The following is a 19,996-nucleotide window of genomic DNA, read 5'->3' on the forward strand; positions in this document are numbered from 1 at the left end:
CATATCCCTTCCTGCGTCCGTTCGCCACAGCTGCTGCGCGACTCCCAGTTCTGGCATCCACATCTGACATCAGGAATCGCAGAATGCACTTAGTTCCTAACATTTCACACACACACACACACACACCTCCCTGTGTGTGTCTGTCTGTGTGTGTAAGGGGGCGTTTTAGGGGGGCGTCTAAAAAAGAACCCTAGAAAAGGCTCTGGACTGTGGCACACCCACTAGAAGCGATCGCCTGTTCTCCGGGTTGCCAGGTCCGCCGATTAAAAGTGACAAAACGCTTGAATTTTTTTATAAAGCTGCTTGTATTCATTGACACAAACGAATTGCTTTCTTCTTAGATTATACCAAGGATTTTTGTACTTGGTTGGGCATGCCACCATTTGTCCTGCAAATAGTCAAACTTTTTTTTTCCTGAAAAGTTGCCATGCTTTGCCGCCCGACAGACGGAAAGCGGCAGTGGAACATAAATCGAGAACTGAAACGAAGAGTCCGGTGCATTTAGGCCCGTACGGATCTCACGCCGCCTTGTTCTGATGGACGTCGTGTCGCCTTTTTCGCGCACTCGCTGCTGGAGACGTGGTACTTGGTCGAGATCTGGCAACCGCGACTGTTAATTTTGACCAGCGGGGAACGCTGGAAAAAAAAAAAAAAAAAAAAAAAACGGGAAAAAGCGGAGGCGCTTAATTCCCCACGACCCGGGACCCCAAATAAAGAAACACGACTGGACCTTAGTGGAGAAAGTCCGAATTTTCACTTCCGTCCCATCCCGTTTCCACCCGGAAAAGAGGCGTCTGGCCTATGAAGCATCGTGGGTTATTAATGTCCGTATTTTCCTGATGGATACGACAGTTTAGCGGATGCGGCTGGGACTTTTTCGAACTTTTGCGGTTGCTACACCCTCGCTGGTCGCGCATGGTGTCGATAGATGGTCGCTACATCTCCAACTCTTTCCAAGAAACTAGTCACCCCCTCCATTTTTTTCTTTTTTCTTCTGTTCTTTCTTTATTAAAAGAAACACACCAGGAATGGGCATTTTTGCTGACTTTTGATGGTGCCCGTGTTGTGCTTGGAGAGAAACGGGGGTCCGAGGAAGGAAGATCTGCTTCTGGACAGTTTTCCTAGAGGAAGGAATGCTTGACAAAAGGGGCGCATGGAAGGATGCTGTTTCTTGTACAATGGAGGTGAAGAGCGTTTTCGCAGCTGCTGGCTTGTTGCTTCTAATCGTTTGTCCCGCTTTTGGCCAAGAGCTCAACCCGAAGGGCAGGAATGTGTGCAAATCATCCGGGTGAGTATCGGAAATTTTTTTTAAAAAGTTAGAAAAACGGTGGAATAACGCGCAACTGGTTGCAGTTCTCGGTATCACATTCCATGCACATCATGGGCTCTCTCACTCTTTCTCGCTCCCTGGATATTGTATGAAAAAAATAGATCTATAGAAAAACAGAATCATATAGATATCACAAGTTTTTTTTAGAGTAATTTCCTTGTTACATAATTTTGTGCGTAAAATGATATACTTATATACTAATAGACAATTTTATTAAAAAGTCTGTTTTAAAAGTAGTTCATAAGAGTTCCCGTTAGAAGGTTAAGCCCATCTGGGTCAGTCAAACCAGATGTTCACATCTGGAACATCGCTGTTTTGGATTTGAACGGTAGGGGGCGCCATAACTAGGTCGCCTTGAGTGAAGTCGTGGCACTAAACTTTAAAAAACAAAAAGCTTCTGTATTTTAGACTTTATTAAGTTCCTTTCCCAACTCTCCTGGATGTATTGTTTTTGTATTATATGGTGACGTCTTGTGTTGCTTTATTTGCTTTCTTGCGTTTTTGACATTTTGCTTGGCTTGCAACTTTTGCATCAGATGCCATAGTTTAACCAAACTTTACATGCAAAAGTAGATGCACCCTCACCCATCTTTTTCCTCAGCCAGAACCTCCCATATCCTTATGTATAACGTTTTCACATAAACATGATTCAAAATCTGTAGCCAATTAAATTATGTTACAAAATAGTGCCTAGTATAGGCCTATATGTCTAAGCACTGCTATTTAGCCATTCATAGTGGCATTATGATGTGCAACATAAGGAGAATGAGGTCACATGAACACTGACAATGCTTAGAATGGTATCAACAGTGGGATCAGTGCCTTGTAACATTCAAATTTGCTGTTCATTCAGTTTATATGCCATGTACAAAACTCTATAGAACAGAATGTTCACAAAATACACTTTACTAAGTGTATCTCTGTGTTGGGTGCGTTGCTGAGAATTTGTTGTTTATTTAATTGGAATTTCCTATAAAAAATACGAGCTTTCATGAAAAGTCTCTGATTTCTGTTGTGAACCTTGATTTGATTTTTTCCTCCCAAGAGATGTTTTGTTTTTATTACAGTCATGACCATAATAGCTGGAAAAAAATGGAACTTAATCCACGTTTTGGATGAGCTCCCCCTTTATTTAGGCCAAGGCACTTTCGGTTATGGTTATTTCCAGTACAAAGTGGCCACATGGGATACCTGAACCTAATTCAACATTTTACCCTGAACACTACCCATCCTCGGTACAATTTACAGTAATAAGTGTTCTGAGTGATAAATAGTCTGGTCTGAAGGCTTCAGGCAAGGCCTGAAGAGAATCACAACATCTGTCATCCTGATGTGACTTTGACTTGCAATTTCCATACACCCAAATAACATTTTTTTACCCATATTGATATTTTTTCTTCCCAAAATCCAGTATGAATCCTGTAATACTGTACTGCACCCATGACACCAGAATTTCAAAAAACTAAAATCTTATTACTATTGTAGCTTTCACATAATGAAATTTATTATTATTACAGCAGCAGTGTGGCAAACCTTTCTGCCTTAAAGTTCTATACAAATCTGAATGTTGGTAGTATACATGTTTGTCAGAACATCGGCATTTAAAAAAAGCCAAAACACTGTGAAAAAATCCCATCGTTCCGCCCTTGAAACTTAAACAATGAAAAACAACTGCTCACCTAAAAAAAAAGTTCACAGCAGAGTTGGATTCTTGTGCATCAGTAACGTATTTATAATAAATGACCTGAGAACCAAAACTGCTTGTATAATGAAGGATCAGTCATGTAAATAAAGAGAATGTGGCATCCCACAGGGATCGGTTCGGTGTCCGCTTGTATTTATTTTCCTTCTTTGAAGAATTAGCTGCGTCAGCTTTATGGATTAAAGAGACAACCATTAGATATACATCTCTGTTAAGCCTGCTTAGCCAAATGGCCCTCGAATTAAATAAACAGCACTAAACTAACATGTTCGATTTAGGACAGAGTGACTCAATTTGAGAGCAAACCAAAAAATCCTCATTTTTTTCATTGTTTTTTTTCCCCAACACTATAGTCAATGTCAGTGTAGTAGTATGAACCAGCCGACCACAAAGTCACAGGATCAAACCCCACTTACTACCATTGTGTCCCTGTTGCTCTGGGTGTAAATGCCGGGTATTCCGCTGGCTGCTGATGTTTTCAGAACGGATTTGTTTCCATCCCCGCTGTTAAATCACACTACGTAATGCCAAAGAATAGAAACCACGTATTGTACTGCTGGTTTAAATTGCACCAAAACTTCCCTCAGTATTTTGTGTTCCAAAGAAACATCTGATTGCTCATTTCTTTTCATGTGAGCTGTGAAACGTGTGTAAGTGATTCTAAGAAACAAAGGGACTAGGGACGTTAAGTCCATTTTTGCACACACCTACAGCAAAAAAAGAGTGGTGGCGGGGACACACACACACACATCCTAACGATCTCCCTGAGAGAAAGCAGAGGATCAGAAGGCACTTCAGAAGAAAACAGTGTAGTATTCTGCAGAGAGAGATTCATGGGGGTCATGATATGCGCCCCGCGACTGGGAGCGTGCACCATCGCGTTCGGCGCACTGTCTGCGGTTCCTGAAAAATATTTGCAAGCGCAGGGCCAAAGCCCACTCTTCATGTCGGCCCTTTGGCCCGTTCTCCTGCAGAAAGGCAGCGTGTGCATGACCTTCCAGAGCTGAACACTCAGGAAAGGGGCATGTTTGGAATGGAAGCTCATTCTTCTTTATGTGCTCGGAGACGCACTCGTACCGGCATCTGTAATACGTACGTTGCAGATGGTCACAGATGGTGCACAGATTCACTGCAACCCACATTTGGTGCCATGAAAGGCACCCGGGGAGCAATGTGTGAGTACCTCCCTCAGGGGGACCTCAGAGGCACCTTGACGATTCGGGATTTGAACCTGCAACATTTTGGTAAAAAATCCACTTCGTTACCCGCTAGTTTACCCCCTGCCCCTATTCAGATCCCACCGTGTCCCCTGAGCGGCTCCAGGCAAACTGTCCCCGTAACTACTGACTGTAAGTCCCTCTGGATGAGGGCATCTGCTGAATTCCGTAAACGCAAGTGATCCATTGTTTGTTTACCACGCAGGTCGCCGGAGTTCGTGTGCTGCGGTGGATGGGGCCAGCTAGGAGAGGAATGCTTAACGCGTACGTATCCGGTTCCATGAACGGTGCCGTTTCTTTGTTGCCACCAGCCTCTCTCGCACACTGACCGCTTGTCCGTGTGTCTCCAGCTCTGTGTGAGGGTAACTTCACCTGCAAGGAGAACGAAGTTTGCGTCAGGCCCAACGAGTGCCGCTGCCGCCATGGTTACTTCGGAGCCAGCTGCGATACAAGTAACCGCTCGTGTTTTTTCCGATCACGATGGAATGTGATGACTGTGGTGCGTTTTTTTACCAATGTCAGCAGGAGTTCTGTAAAAATCTGCAAGTACCAAACAACTTTCTTATTTAGCCCAAATTTACATACAGTATGTGAGGTCACACTTTGACACCTTTCTAATGAGGTTCAAATGCAGTCAAGGTGAAAGCACGTTGAGAAATTAGGACAGTTTTTATATTGATCCGATATGTGTGGAGTCTGCATGCTGTCTTCATGTTGAGCGAATGACGTGTGTGGTGAGTTTGTGCCCAATGTCCCTTGATGGACAGCCGTGACCCTGAGTAACAGGGCTGAGCGATTGGGGCAGTGGTGGCCTAGAGGTTAAGGAAGCGGCCCCGTAATCAGAAGGTTGCTGGTTCGAATCCCGATCTGCCAAGGTACCACTGAGGTGCCACTGAGCAAAGCACCGTCCCCACACACTGCTCCCTGGGCGCCTGTCATGGCTGCCCACTGCTCGCTCAGGGTGATGGGTTAAATGCAGAGGACAAATTTCACTGTGTGCACTGTGTGCTGTGCTGCTGTGTATCACGTGTGACAATCACTTCCACTTTTAAGCATGAGGAGCGAGTGAATGAGTGAGTGAATGAGTGAGTGAGTGATTGATTGATTGATTCATTCCAGAGTGCCCTGCAAGGTACTGGGGGCCAGACTGTAAAGGCCAGTGCACGTGCTTTCCGAATGGCAAGTGCGACGACATGACGGGCAAATGCACGTGCAACACCAACCGATGGGGCTCCAACTGTGAGAAGCCCTGCGCCTGCCAGAAGGGCAAGTGTGACCAGGAGACGGGCAAGTGCACATGCCACGCGGGCTTCTGGGGGCCGCAGTGCGCCAACACCTGCTACTGCGGCGTCAACTCCGTGTGCGACCAGACCAACGGGCGCTGCATCTGCAACCAGGGCTGGTACGGCCGCAACTGCAATGCCCAGTGCAGCTGCAACAACAACCACTGCGAGCAGTTCACCGGCCGCTGCCAGTGTCGGGAGGGGCTGTGGGGGGCTCACTGTGAACGCCACTGCCAGTGCATCCACGGGAAGTGCAACCAGGTGGACGGCTCGTGCACGTGCAAGCCGGGCTACCGGGGCAAGTTTTGCAGGGAACCGTGCCCTGCTGGCTTTTACGGACAGAGCTGCCGCAACAGGTGAGGGCCGCGTTCCAAACATCAAACCTCTTACTGAATAATGTGAGCTCGGTGCACCTATTACCTGAACACTAATTTTCCATCATCATTACATTTTGGATGCTTGTTACATCATGCAGCATGCATTCTTATCTTCTACAGATAGTAAACACCAACATTAACACCAACATTAGGGCAGTGGTGGCCAAGCGGTTAAGGAAGCGGCCCCGTAATCAGAAGGTTGCCGGTTCGAATCCCGATCCGCCAAGGTGCCACTGAGGTGCCACTGAGCAAAGCACCGTCCCCACACACTGCTCCCCCGGGCGCCTGTCATGGCTGCCCACTGCTCACCAAGGGTGATGGGCTACATGCAGAGGCCACATTTCGTTGTGTCACCATGTGCTGTGCTGCAGTGTTTCACTTTCACTTTTTTCTCTTTCAACATAGTTTTCAGAACTTCACTGTCATGTTTGGGGTTTCAGGTGTGGTCACTGCAAAGGCCAGCAGCCGTGTAAGGTGACGGAGGGCCGCTGCATCACCTGTGAACGAGGCTGGAACGGGACCAAGTGTGACCAGATGTGCGCCCCCGGGTACTTTGGGGAAAACTGCAAGGACGAGTGCCCGCCATGCAAAGACGGCCACTTCTGCAACCGCATTGACGGCAAATGCACCCACTGCAATCCCGGCTGGATCGGAGATCGGTAGGTTCACCTTTGGAAGATTGCGGAACGGCACAGCCACAGTAGGAATTGAAGTGACACTTCAGTGCTCGGGCTCGAGACTCTTGTTCAGAAAATGTCTATTGTGTTTGTTTTGCTCGTTTTGCTCATAGCTGTGAAGTGCGCTGTCCCAACGGCACCTACGGGGAGAACTGCGAGAAAGACTGCAGCCATTGCTTTAATGGGGACTGCCACTTCGCCAGTGGGGAGTGCTTGTGCGATCCAGGCTTTTATGGGACCTTGTAAGTTGTTACCCGCTCCCATTTCTGCATCGTGTGATCTGCTCAGGGATGGGATGTGATGGATGGAGATTGTTTAGTTTCAAAATACACAAATAAATAGACCGAAAAAAAGAATTGAGCAAGTTGGCGTGATGTGGGGGATTCCTGCTGGACATTCACATGTTGGTTAAGGTCTATTGGGACACGCCCATGTTAAAATGTCGTGTCACGTTTTAATCTGGTCACCCTGCACATAGAGAGGCGAAGACATGCAATATAAAATGGTCTGGTGATGGACACTTCACTTGAACGTCTCTTTTCATTGGGTTGTGAGGGTTTAGCTGTTAACCAGTTCAGAGAATTTCTGACTTTTGTCCCGATTCAGTTTATGAAACCTGCATGAAAGTAGCGCAATGTTGTCAACGTTAAATCAAACACTCAATCATCAGTTGATTTGACTGGCTGTTAACTTTGGAGATTTTTTATTTGCTACCTTTTGAAAAAAACACATTTGTGAATCGAGCCCCGTCAGGGAGGTTTCAGAAATCAGTAAATGTAAAGAATAGACTTTTATGGGACCTAGTAAATGAATATTGGTATGGTTTGTAAATGCAGGTTTATTGGTTTGTGAATAAATGTAACTCTACTGACATTACATGAATCATGTAAATTTTATTTACATGATGAGAAAGGCATTTGTGAATGGCATTACATTTATTTGTAATTCATACATTATATATGTGAATCTTGTTGCATATTTGTGATTTTCCAATTTAAATAGTGATGGAATACATGTAACAGCGATGCATGTTCAGAATGCATGCTCTCCCTGTGTTGGTGCGGGTTTCCTCTGAGTTCTCCGGTTTCCTCCCGCCATCTCCAGGCATGCACCCTAGGTGAATTGGCAACTCTGAATTGTCCATAGGTGTGAGAGTGTGCAATATGAAAAATGTATCTGCTCAAATGGAAGACAGTCAGCAATAAATAATGTTCACAATGAAGTTTTATTTATGTTGATCAAGAGTCTTTATTGTCATTGTACACGTTTATAACAACGTGTAAATATACTTCAAATTCGAAAGTGCAAACAATGGTGTAGCAGCTTTGTGTTTTCTGTTGTTCGCTGTAGGATAAAAACTGTCCCCAAGTCTGGTCGTACGTGTCTCAGCTGACCTGTAACATCTTCCAGAGGCCAAAAAAAAATGGTGTCTGGGTTTTTTAAGGCCCTTTTAGGGTCCTTTTAAGTTCCTTATTTTGGTTCTAAAATGGTGAAAACACCGGTTTTGTGAATTTTTACTGTGATGAATAAGTCTCAATAATTGGATGATGGTGAGTAGTAAATAATATTACGCCAAACTCCATAAACTCCCAGATCCACCAGACTTTACTGAGTCCTATTTAACCTCAATGCAACTGGATGGTTATATTTTTAAATATACTGTTATTAACTTTCTCCTCTCTTTTCAGCTGCAACCTGACATGCGAGTTTGGCTTGTACGGGGTAAACTGTGCGCAGACGTGTCCCTGCCATGACAAGAACTGCAACCCAGTGTCGGGAGCCTGCAACCTGCGTAAGAAAATGCGTCATCTTCACGCTGCCGGCCGTCAATGACGTTTGGTCGGCCTCGGGGTGGCCCCGTTTCTTCTGCAGTCTTAAGTTGTGTCAAAGCTATTCATTTCAACCCCCCTCTTTAAAACCATCATGGACTTTACAGGGCTGTTTGGCAAGGGGATTGTCACTGTCTTGTGCATCTTGCACCTACAACTTGAACTCGAGGACGCGGCAATGCTTAGTTTTACGTGCCGTTTCCAAGTGTTTCATCACTGCTTTGGTTACCAGATTTAGCATCAGTCAGATATGGTCGAAATCATTAGGCACTAACAAAGTGCTGACATCACTTCCTCTTTGGCATGCAGTGGTTTGGGAGTGGAGCATCTAATGGTCCTGCAGAACAGGCTGCTTTGGAAATGTAAACAGAGATGAATACATTGTTCTTTGGATTTCGTAAGACTTTTATAACAGGCGCATGGCTGCACACCAATCGAAACACTATGAGCACTGATGGATGAAGTGACAAAACGCTGATTATTGCATTTGAACAGAAACTGGTGACTGGGCCAGTAGGTGGGATTTTGTTCTTGAAGTTGGTGTGTAGCAAGCAGAAAAAAATGGGGAGGTCTGAAGATTTCAGCGAATTTGACAAGGGGTAAATTGTCATGGCATGTTATGACATGTTCTTCCTCTTTGGTGGTCAGGACCTACCAAAGGGGTCCAAGGAACTGGCGACAGTGTCATGGGTGGACAAGGCTCACTGATGCACAATATAGAGAACCATGTGTTTGCTATTTTTATTCTTAAGCTCTTATGTTATATGTGTGTTATGAGTCTGCAAGATTGGCACTTTCCAGTTAATGAGACCGATCATTGCCACAAATCTCCATTATATCTGCCGAAATGATAGAAATAGATATTGCATGGTTAAAACTGGAGTGAAAACGACGGGAAATGAAGGGCTGTGGAGAAAATTTGCTGAGCAAGCTGACCCAAGATCCCTTTTCTCCACCCAAACCCCATAATTCTGAGCTGCGACCTTAAAACCAAAACTCAGTTTAAAAAAAAAAAAAAGAGAGAGAGAAAGAGAGAGAGAGAGACTCTTTCGAATGTTTTCCGAAACAACAGGCTGCTGCGAGTGTTGCCGGTAAATCTCGGGGGCGAGTGCAGGCGCTGAAGCCGATTCCAGGTCGCGGTCCCTCTTTTTCTTTACCTTTTTTTTTTAATGGCGGTGTCTGCTGGCTGTGTTCCTGCTCGCGGGAAGAGGGGTGCAGAGGGGAGCGGGAGAGGAAGGGAAGAGGCATCCCATGGGAAAACGGCAGCGACAGCCGTCCCCGCGTTTCAGGGTGTGGTGATGTCACCGCACAATGGGAATCTGCCCCACACCCACCACAACGTGAGGTTCACTAAGTTCAGAACCTGGTGTCATTGTGAAGTTCATGTGTGTTGCGGTTTTGTGGACGTGGTAACAATAATCTGTAGGTTTTTGTTTTTCTTCTGCCCCCCATTTTTTTTGGGTTATTCAAAATGATAATGGCTTATATTTCATATAATATTTTATAATAATTATAATTAATTTTTTCAGGTTTATGCTGAACCATGGACTGTAGCCTGAACCAAACTAAGGAAGGTGTAGAGCATGAGTGGAGTCTGCTCCTGTGCTCTATTTATTTATTCATCTTTTGGAATGCCACTGTAAGGCTTTGGAGCTCCTGGATCACCTGGTGACACCCATTGTCACGTGTCCCTCAGCCCTTTAAATATGTTTTTTCAGGCCATCGGTATTAAGTTCACTTTGTTTTCACAATGCCGTGTGCTTGTGTCTGTACCCCACGCCAAAGTGGCATGACAGAAGTGGCCAGTTTTACATTTATTACAAAAATAATGGAGAGTTTCTACCCACCTTGACTTCTTAAGTGACCAGTTTGGAGTTTATAAAGTTTGGATGTTTTTTTTTTTATTCTTCCCAGAACCCAACCAGCGAATGGGAGTGATCGCGGCCGTGTCCCTCGTCTCTTTTCTTCTGGTGCTGCTGCTCTGCCTGCTCTGCTGCTGCCTCTGTCACAAGAAGGCAAACAAGTGAGTGACCCTGGACATAAAAGCAGCAGCCTGATTTCCCTCATTCATACATTTCAGCAGCTTTTTAATAGAGGTGTGTCACCATGGGGCACAATTATATTGACCTTTGTCAGCAACTATTGCTTATTCGTTTTGAAATCATTTGCAGAAGTGCAGTAGTCTGCAGTTTACTGAATTATTCATCCCCTGCATTAGTTCTGTAGTTGTGTTAACTTTTTTTGTTTCACATACAGCACATTAGCTACCATAAGGTCTTACTCCAGCATGTATCTTTTACAAATTTATTGTAAACCTGCCCTGCTGCTTCACCATGACATACAACATGTTTACTTGTAGCATACTTTAGAGGATTTGAAGTACTGATAGCAAAGTTGACAGTATATTTGTGAACTTTCTGTGCACTGTGCAGGTTTTAGTGCCCTTACACAAATGTTAGTAAGATTCACAGGTATTAACTAAAAGTGGGCCAATGTTAGTGCAAAGAAGTATTGGCTTTGTTTATTGAAATGAATAAACACACTTCATGAAGTAAACTAGAATTTTCTGAAATGAAAAGTGTTCCTAGAAAGCGGCTGCGTTTAATGTCAGGCTGTGCATGGATGCTGCACCTTATTGTGTAACCACCATTCAGGCTCGGAGGGTTGTTTTTTTTCTTCACCATTTGCTCTGTTCCCCTTTCAGCCAAGACCAGGATAATGCTAGGAGAAGCAAGAAAAACAAGCACCTCCTCTGCGGCCGCTTCAGCAGAATCAGCACCAAACTACCGCGGATTCCTCTGAGGCGACAGAAGCTGCCCAAAGTCGTCGGTATGTCCGAGCCGTTCGCTGTCAGGCGCTTTTTCACCCCCTATTATTTACAGTGTGAAATCCCAGCAGGGTGGTGAATTTTCTAGAATTGGAAATTGTGAGTGTGTGTGTGTGTTTTTTTTTTTTTTCAAATCTTCCCACTCAGTTCCACATTCTTACCCCCCCCCCAAACTCCTTAATAAATTTGACATTTACAGTATTTTTCAGACATACTTATCCAGAGCAGCTTACAATCAATCCCCCTGGAGACACTCGGGGTTAAGTGTCTTGCTCAGAGACATGATGTGGGGTACTAAGTGGGGTTTGGGGTCTTCTGGTTCATAGGAGAGTGGGTTACCCACTACCAGTATCACTACTGCTACTACTACTATAGAACTATATTATGCATGCAATAGTACAAATTTGAGTAAGTACTCTTACTTTTTAGAGAATACTAACTTGTGTGTTATAGTCTGATTTATGTAAGAAAAAAACTATAACCCAGCGCATCAAATTTGAATCTGTATCAATAGTTGTTGTCCGAGTGAAGCAGAACTGATTACTTCATCGATGCATTTATGGTGACATGAAAGCACATTGTAAGTCGCTCTGGATAAGGGCATCGTAACATCGTAATATTGTGTATGATTGCAACAGAAGCCTTTATTTTACTGGATCTACCCAAAAACAAATTTCAGACTGTGTGAAATACCAGACACGGGTGTAAAATATACAGCAGGACTAGTGTGGAATACCTGAGCCTGAGCTTGGGCTGAAAAGTGTACAGTGGCTACCAAACACCTACAGGGCATCATCAGAAAGGAACGTGCAGGTTGTAGACCGTGTTATTATTCTTGGCTGCCCGCAATGCCATGCGCTCGTATTATTTCAGCGCTACACTGATTTTTTTTTCCCATCTGTTTTATTTAACTGCCGCTCGGGTCGGGGGCAGAGTGCTAGGTTCTAGGGCCCGTCCCCTGTTTGGGTAGAGTCCCGTTGCTGAATATGTGTATGAATAGATCATTATATGAATAGATCATACAATGCTAGATACTAGATTTAATAAATTAAATTTGTGTGCCTGGAAGAAAATGTCTCCTTTTAGAATTGCTAACACAGCTCATTTACGAGTTTGAAGCACAAAGTCGTTTTTTTTTTTTTTAAAGGAACCCAGACAGAACGCAGTGAAGTGGAAGAGTATGTTTGTTCAGACAGTGTGGCATGTGTCTTCTCATGACCTTTAACCCGGTCCGAACACCAGCATGGTGTCTTTCTGGACTACTCAATGTGTTGATGACAGAATTTCCCCTAGAGGAGACAAAAAGGAAAAATATAGCCTGTTTCAGCTCAGTATTAACAAAAAGTACAAGATAATTAAATTAGAACTTTACTTATCCTACAAAACTGTCTCAACACATCAAACGCTTTTATCTTCCCTGGGAAAGCAAGAGTATTTTCAGAGTATGTTTGAATACGCTATTAAGAACTTCATATCCTGTTCATGATTCTTTCAACCAAAAACTGTAATGATGAATAAGGAGCTATTTTCTACCCATGGCCTGCTGATTCTTTACTTTTCCGGGCTTTTTTCAGGCCCTCCTGCTGTATTGTAGTGGTCTTTTCTGTAACCCTGCTCTCCGAGGGACTCCCTCAAGACCTGTGCATTCCAGTGGGGGCAGGGGTGGCGTTAAACAGGAAGTGGCCAAATATATCCCAACCCATGACAGAACCTGTAATTCATTCACAGTTGCAGCTGAAGCTAGGGGGCCATGGAATAATAATGATAATAAGAAATGATTACAGGAAAACAATCAAGCCCCTCCAACGTTCCTTTCATTTTTTTTTTTTGTTACCACAACATGCACAGTCACTCTCGATTAAACAGACACGAGTCTTGTTGCTTTCTGTTTTCCTGTGGAAAACCCCATCTATGTTTCCTTGGTGAAAGCTTACTACGCATATATGGAGGCCTGAAATAAGTTTCCTTTCGACTCTAGGGTCCAAGTAGGTGCTGAGAAAAGCACGTTGTTCCCATGGAGAATGTAGATGTCCCGAAAGCTCTTGCTGCAGCCCCCGAGCCCAAGCGCCTGTCGTCCTTCCCAGAAAAAGACGCGTTTAGGACCCCGGCCACCTGTAGTCCAGAGCAGCTGAAAGGGACAGCCGAGACGCGCCAAGAATGTGATTCTGTCCGAGGGCAACAGAGGAGGGTGGACCTGTCGTGGCGACGGGTTGACAGTCCTCTCCCAAAGCCCTGTCTGGCTGACCTCTTAGGGACCAGCAGTTGCTTTCCACCAATTTCTACTGGATCTTTGCGCGTAAGAGCCAAAATGCAGCCAGAGACTGCATTTCAATGTCTGCAGCAGTCCTGTTAAAACCATTTCATCTCTCATTTCTTTTGACATTGTTAAACATTAGCTTTATTTGTTCGCCTGCTGCCCCTCGCTAAAACGTGAACAATCGTTTCTTTAAAAGCCCTACGCTGGCTTTGGCAGCCGAGGCATGTCTCGTTTGGAGATCTTAGCGGAGCAGTAAATAGCCAAGCTCACACGTAACTGCTTTGCGAACAGACAAGTCTGAGGCGGTCAGCATTTGTTCTGCTCAGTCTGTGTTGAGATGTGAGGCCCAAACCACAGGCATCCCACAGCTGTCCTCATTCTCTAGGTCAGCAAGAAAATCCTAACATTAAACATGAGCGAGAAAGCCTACACCCGAAGCTTTGACCTACATAACGTGGAAAATGTCCCTCGGCAGCCTGCTTTGTCATGAAAAACTCATCTTGCTCACACAGCAAATAAATGAATGTCTGTCAGTTGTATCACAAAGTCAGGTATCCAGCCTTCCCAGCAGACAGCACTCACGTCTGCAACCAGTCACTAGAGTACATCATTGCTTCTGTCTGGGCAAAGTTGTGGCGTCTTTCTGACCCCCCCTGCTCTGTGCTTTGTGCTCTTTGCAACGATCAGTAGCCCACCATGATCCCGAGAACACCTTCAACTGCAGCTTCATCGAGCCGCCCTCCGAAATGGAGCCGCACTCCCCCTCCTGGTCATCGCAGGAATCGTTCTCGTCCTGCGCCACGAGTGACGAAGGACCCCTCTACTGCGAGCCGTCTGAAGGTCAGCTATCAGGGACATCATCATACCAAAGGGTTTCAGCTTTGGGGGGGTGCAAATAGGCCATACCTACTTTGAGGGAAATGACCACAGATTTGAACCAATGATATCGGCGTACTGTACGCAAGGCACTGGCCAGGGTGGGTTTTGGTATACAAACAGGAAATGGCACAGATGGTGAAGAGTGCAGACGGCAGGGAGCCAAAATGTGAGTCATTGCTTGGAGTAAATTATGAGTAAGGCTGAAAAAAAAAGACCACTGACCATGACCGATCCTGCCTCCTTGTTGTCGTCTTCCTCTTGTGCAATTTGATAATTAATTGGAAATAAACTTGCTCGTTTCAAAATTAAAAAAAAAATGAGCTAATTTGCTTGTATAGTCACTTGTCACGTCCCTCTTTATCAGAAACCGGTGGAGAAAGCAATGAGAAGACCTGTCCCAACACAGCAGGTGACAACACAGCCACAGCCAGCGAAGACGATGCAGGGGAGTACACGTCCCTGAAAGAAACCTCTGCCACGAAGCAGACGACAAACGACAGCAGCGAGCAGCCGCTGCTGAAGTCCACCGACAGTGAGGGGTCCACCAGCGGCTCTGAATCCACCATTGGGGCTCTGTATGCACGTATTGCTCGCCTCTCCAAGCAGTCCAAGGAAGATGAGGATGGGGGTGCCAGTGAGGCCAAAGGTGACGGAAAGCCTCCATCTCCAGAGAGGACCAAACCTCGCCCACCGGACCCATCCACCAAACCTAAGGTCTCCTGGATTCATGGCACTGCTGGAAGCAACCAGTCAGAAAAAGGCCAGGGCCTGGCATCTCCAAATGAGAAGAAAAAAAGTGTCTCAGAAGGAAAAGAGTCAGGAAAGAGTGAAGAGAAACAGAGGAGCAGGGACAAAGGTTCTAAGAGCAATGAACAGAAAAGCCAGGATGGTAGCGCAACAGATCATTGCAATTCGCCCAGCAAACAGAAGCCCCACCGAAGCAGACCTGGGAAGGAACAGAGGGAGCACATCAACGGAGTGGTCCAGAACGCCCTGAAGAAGATCAGCAACTTCCACTCTGAAAAGAAGGGGGCCGAGACAACCAAAGAGCCGCCCAAAAGCCCAAAGATCATGCACCCTCACATGAACTCAGAAGCCGCGACCCTGCTGGCAGCACAGCTGAAGGAGAAAACCCAGAGCATCAACCGTAATGAGGGACTTGTCAAGTCCAACGGCCTCTCCACCCCCCAGACCCAACGAGAGAAGCCCACACCACCTCAGAAGGCCCAGCGGTCAGTGGCAGGTGCTCAGCAAGGTTCCAACAAGGCCCTGCTTCCAACTTCCACTAGTCTACAGAAGATGATCATTCCGGTGATGGACACTCAGTCTCCAGAGGCAAAGAGCCCAGAGAAACAGCCCAGTGTGAATGGTTCTAGGCCTGTGGAGGCTGCAGACTCCACACCAAAGAAGACCCCAATCAAAAAGCCTCCCAGAAAGAAAGGCAAGGAGGCCACTTTAGATGCTGAGTCAAAGTCCTCCCCAAAAATGGTGATCATGCCACCCCAGATAACGAAATAGACAACCAATCGTGAACTTCAATCTCTTGAGAATGGCTCATCTGATCTCAAGTTCAGTCAGCGATTGAAATACACATCTCAAATTAGTATCAAAAAGGAATTACAGATAATTTTATTTTTTTGTTTGTTTGTTTTTAGGATTATGACTATGATATTGAAGCATGAAGCATACTTTGGAATGAGTGTGTAAAATTTTGGAGGAACTGCTACCATACAGTATTATTTTGTAAATGAAGGTTTTGAAAGTAATATTATGAGCTTTTTCTATGTTTAAATTCTAGTATATGCCAATGTAGGATGAATTGTATTCTCATATTATGCAGTGTATGCTATTAATGGCTGTTCTAAATCTGTGTTAAATGACAGTGGCAACAGGTCTCTTTCCCATTGAGCTCAGCAATATCCAGCACTTTTATATTTAAAACAATGCAGATCAGTTTGTTTGCAAATGTTTGTTAAGACCAAAATGGTACTGATAATGTAGAATCTGCAGACTTTGCCTGTTCCAGAACCCATTTATTCACAATTTAAATGATTTTTACATGAACATAATCGGTATATGCTTTATATAGTGCAGGCTAATTCTTTTGCGCAAAATTCTGGAAAGGACACATTTGGCCTTAATGGCAATTTTAATGTCAAATTAAAATGATAAGTGAAGCCAAAGGAGTTGCTGCTATCAGATTAATTCCAGCTAAGATGTATATCTGTTATTGCATACAAAAAAAGAATAGCCTGTGTCAACCAAAGCTCAGTCAAAAGAACCATACACTATTGGACTTACAATTTAGTCAAAGTTCAAAAGATTGTGAATGTACTGCTTGAAAGCTAAATGCTTGTAAGATTTCTAAAGGTACTTTGAAGAGCCTTCTTGTTGTAGAACACATTCCAATCGAAACAAGAACAGCTGACAACTGGATTGATATAGAGTGGACAGTGATGACCAGCAAAGTGATTAAATGATGGTGAGAATAATGTTGATGCCAATGAAAATTATGATGAATTTTTTAATGTAATGGCCATTGACTGGAAATCCTTTCAGCCTCTTGCTAAAATCCACTTATCAAAGTAAGAGTCACTGCATCTCTCAGGTCATTTCATTAGTCAAGTGCGGCAAAAGTTGTTCCTTTTTTATTATTATTATTATTACATTTTTTAATACAGTGTCAAAAGTGATGCCATTATTGAATGGTACGCATGCACTCAAAGGCAAAAGTTTTTACAAAAGTGGCCTGATAAGCACTTGGATTATATGCTAATACTTAGCTAAATTTTAACGTAATGGCAAAATTTGAACTGGAGGACTCTTGAGCATTGAGTATATTTGGGCGTATGAAATGTGTGTTTTGCTAAACTTTTGATGTGTATATATAAAATAGCTACTATGGTTTCGGTTGTTTGTTGGAATGGTACAATTAGTTACTCTCTATAATTGATATTTTTCTATGCTGAAATATTTTTAATATTGTTTTCTTTGTCTGTAAGCTGTGCTTATATGATGTTTTTGCTCTACCTTGATATTTTGTTTTTGAAATGAACTGGCTTTCATTTTTTTTTTTCAGGTTATTTCATTGTCTGATGGTTTGTTTTATATGAAGTGAACATCAGGTACCAAAACTGAACTTGACTTTACCAGTCAAACTAAATGAAGAGCGCTTTATGGGAACTGGTTGATTCTCTGTGGATCTTACTGTTTTAACAGTGAACCGTATGAAACGGAGTACGTTGTGCCATCCCATCTTCAGTAGCTTCTCATGTAACCCCCCCCTGTAAACTTTTTTGCTCTTCTATTACCAAACGCTATGCAACTCAAAGCCTATTTCCACAAAGATTTTGCACAAACTGAAAATCTAACTAACCATTCAACTGTAAATGTTTTTAGGTGATCATAAGACATATTGCATATCAAATGTTGGGGTTTGGCTGCGACTGGCCCGGCTTGTGCTTACTGCACAAAAGTGGGGTTTTAGAATTTTTTTTCCTTTTTGTATATTTTTTTACTGTTCATCCGTGTTATAAATGTGCTGGTCTTCAGTTATGTCTCAGAAGCAATAAAAATGAAACGTGTAGCAACTGAAATTTATACACCGAATATACACAGAATGAAATCTTGAACCTCAAATATACTGTAAACCCATGTGAGTGTGTTTTTATTTATTTTTTACATTCTCAACATTTAGACACCATTTTGAAAGCTGTCAAATGGGTCTAGAAGCAGCGTCTACGGTTTAGGGTTATTTAGGAATTTTCCATCAAAGTGTTTCTTTCCATTTTAACTTGCATCAGCATCAGCTTGGAAAACCTTGGGCATTCTAGATGTAATTTTTGGTAATTCTAATCTAATTATAATTAATTCACCTTTAAGAGTGACAGACTTGAGTTAGTGAAGACAGCAAGACTTATTTTTCAATGTAATAATTAATTATTTAATGGACAAAAACATGGATATTTCTAAATGACCCTAAATGGATGACCCTTTTGAATGGAAGTGTATATATTTAGCATTCATTTAATTTGCTGATCCCCTCTGCATGTTCCATTCCTTCCTGTCCTGTTCCTCAGAGCTTTAATTGATATTTAGGCTTTCTGTTTATCTCTCGTCCTGTCTGTCTTTCCTTCCTTCTTCCTGGAGAGAATAAGGGTTAGCATGGTCACAGAGGATCATCAAAGGAAGAAGAGGCACGGCTGGACTGCACTTCAGGGACAAGGCAGCCTTTCATGCTGGAACAGTCTGAGGTCTGTGCGCTGGGACCCTGCTGTTAATGCATCATGTGCTGCATATTTGTACTCTTTGGGGGGAAAACGGGGGCACGGGCACTAGCAGCGGAGCAAGCGCCTTCAGAGGCCTGTGCGGATCATGTGACCTGAAATTGAATCCAGAGCAAAAGTTTGAGTTGAGAGGCTTGGGCCTGCCTCTGCTGACATGTCGCCCCAGTCGCACGTTAATTCTTTTTTCCTTTTTTCTTCTGACAGACTAAACACAACACCGTGCACTGTTTGGGCATGTGGACATGAACGCTGACCACATGCGACACAACAGCTGACACCAACACGAGTTTGTGCATGCAGACAGTTGTCCTCTATGAAAAGATCTGTGCGGTTGGAGCGTGGGACTCTGAGGGATTTTGGGATCCCAGGGACGCTGATGCGCACATGCAAGCAGCTTCCATGTACACCAAAACTTCCAAACTCTTAACTGCTGTTTACCGATGCTGCACGGAACACTGGGCCTATGGATGATAATTTCCAGAAATGGCAATCAAACGTTTATGGAAAGAAGGGGGATGGTGGGCCGGCGGGGGTTTGGGGGGGTGAAATGACATGTTGACTGCCAGTCCAAACATATCCTAAAACTCCAAGCCTGGCCCCGGTTCAAGTGCCAGGTCTACAGAAACAACGGGACCTTAAGAACGGGGACCTGCAACTCGGCCAGCGGGCGCAGGCCCACAAGCCTATTCAGAGCCGCGCTGTTGCTATGGTGATGGGAACAGATTGCATCCACATCTGGTAGCTATTTCAGCCCCAGGAACAGAAAAGAGAGAGAGAGAGAGAGAGAGAGAGAGAGAGAGAGAGAGAGAGAGAGGAAAAGAGGAACAGAAATTTATGAGTGAAGGAAAAAAGACAAATATTTTCTGCAATGCAAAGCAGAAAGAAGCAGGGCTAAAGTTTCACTTGAAAGGGCCCGTTTTTGTTTTTTCTCCTTCTTTTTCTTTCTGTGCCCTTTGCTATTTCATATTTTACAGTATGTTGTGGCCGTCAGATGAAGCCATAGGTTCTGACGAGCGTACTCAGCAAGTACACCGTGCAGGATGCCTGTTATAACAGGGCATAGAAAATCCCCGTAAATCATGACTTTATATTCTGTTCGTGAGGGCAGCGTGTTATTCCCCCTTCCACTGTGAAAAGTATGGTTTTATCTTTCACAGCCATAGTGCCGTGAAAGATAAATACGAGATGCTCAAGCCAAACGAGACACTCGGATTTCAGCTTTTTGAGCATGCCGTGACTCGGCCTCGTGTTTGTTTTAATGGGAAGGTTACGAGCGTCCTGTCGGGATGGAGCCGCGGAGTTCAAGGGTCAGGAAGGGCTCAGTTCGTTTGA

At 44.2% G+C, this 19,996-nt stretch overlaps 1 protein-coding gene across 1 annotated transcript; it reads left to right on the forward strand.

Moving 5' to 3' along the window:
• Positions 1–240: 240 nt before the first annotated feature.
• Positions 241–18,032, forward strand: scarf2 (scavenger receptor class F, member 2). Its single transcript, XM_028997065.1, has 11 exons — positions 241–1,288; positions 4,455–4,513; positions 4,600–4,701; positions 5,369–5,888; positions 6,350–6,568; positions 6,700–6,828; positions 8,275–8,378; positions 10,330–10,438; positions 11,120–11,244; positions 14,187–14,339; positions 14,743–18,032. Exons 1-11 carry the CDS (start codon positions 1,134–1,136, stop codon positions 15,894–15,896), a joined length of 2,829 nt encoding a protein of 942 aa, XP_028852898.1. The 5' UTR covers positions 241–1,133; the 3' UTR covers positions 15,897–18,032.
• The last annotated feature ends 1,964 nt before the right edge of the window (positions 18,033–19,996 follow it).

The sequence above is a fragment of the Denticeps clupeoides genome, chromosome 11 (assembly GCF_900700375.1).
Source record: "Denticeps clupeoides chromosome 11, fDenClu1.1, whole genome shotgun sequence".
Taxonomy (NCBI): Eukaryota; Metazoa; Chordata; class Actinopteri; order Clupeiformes; family Denticipitidae; genus Denticeps; species Denticeps clupeoides.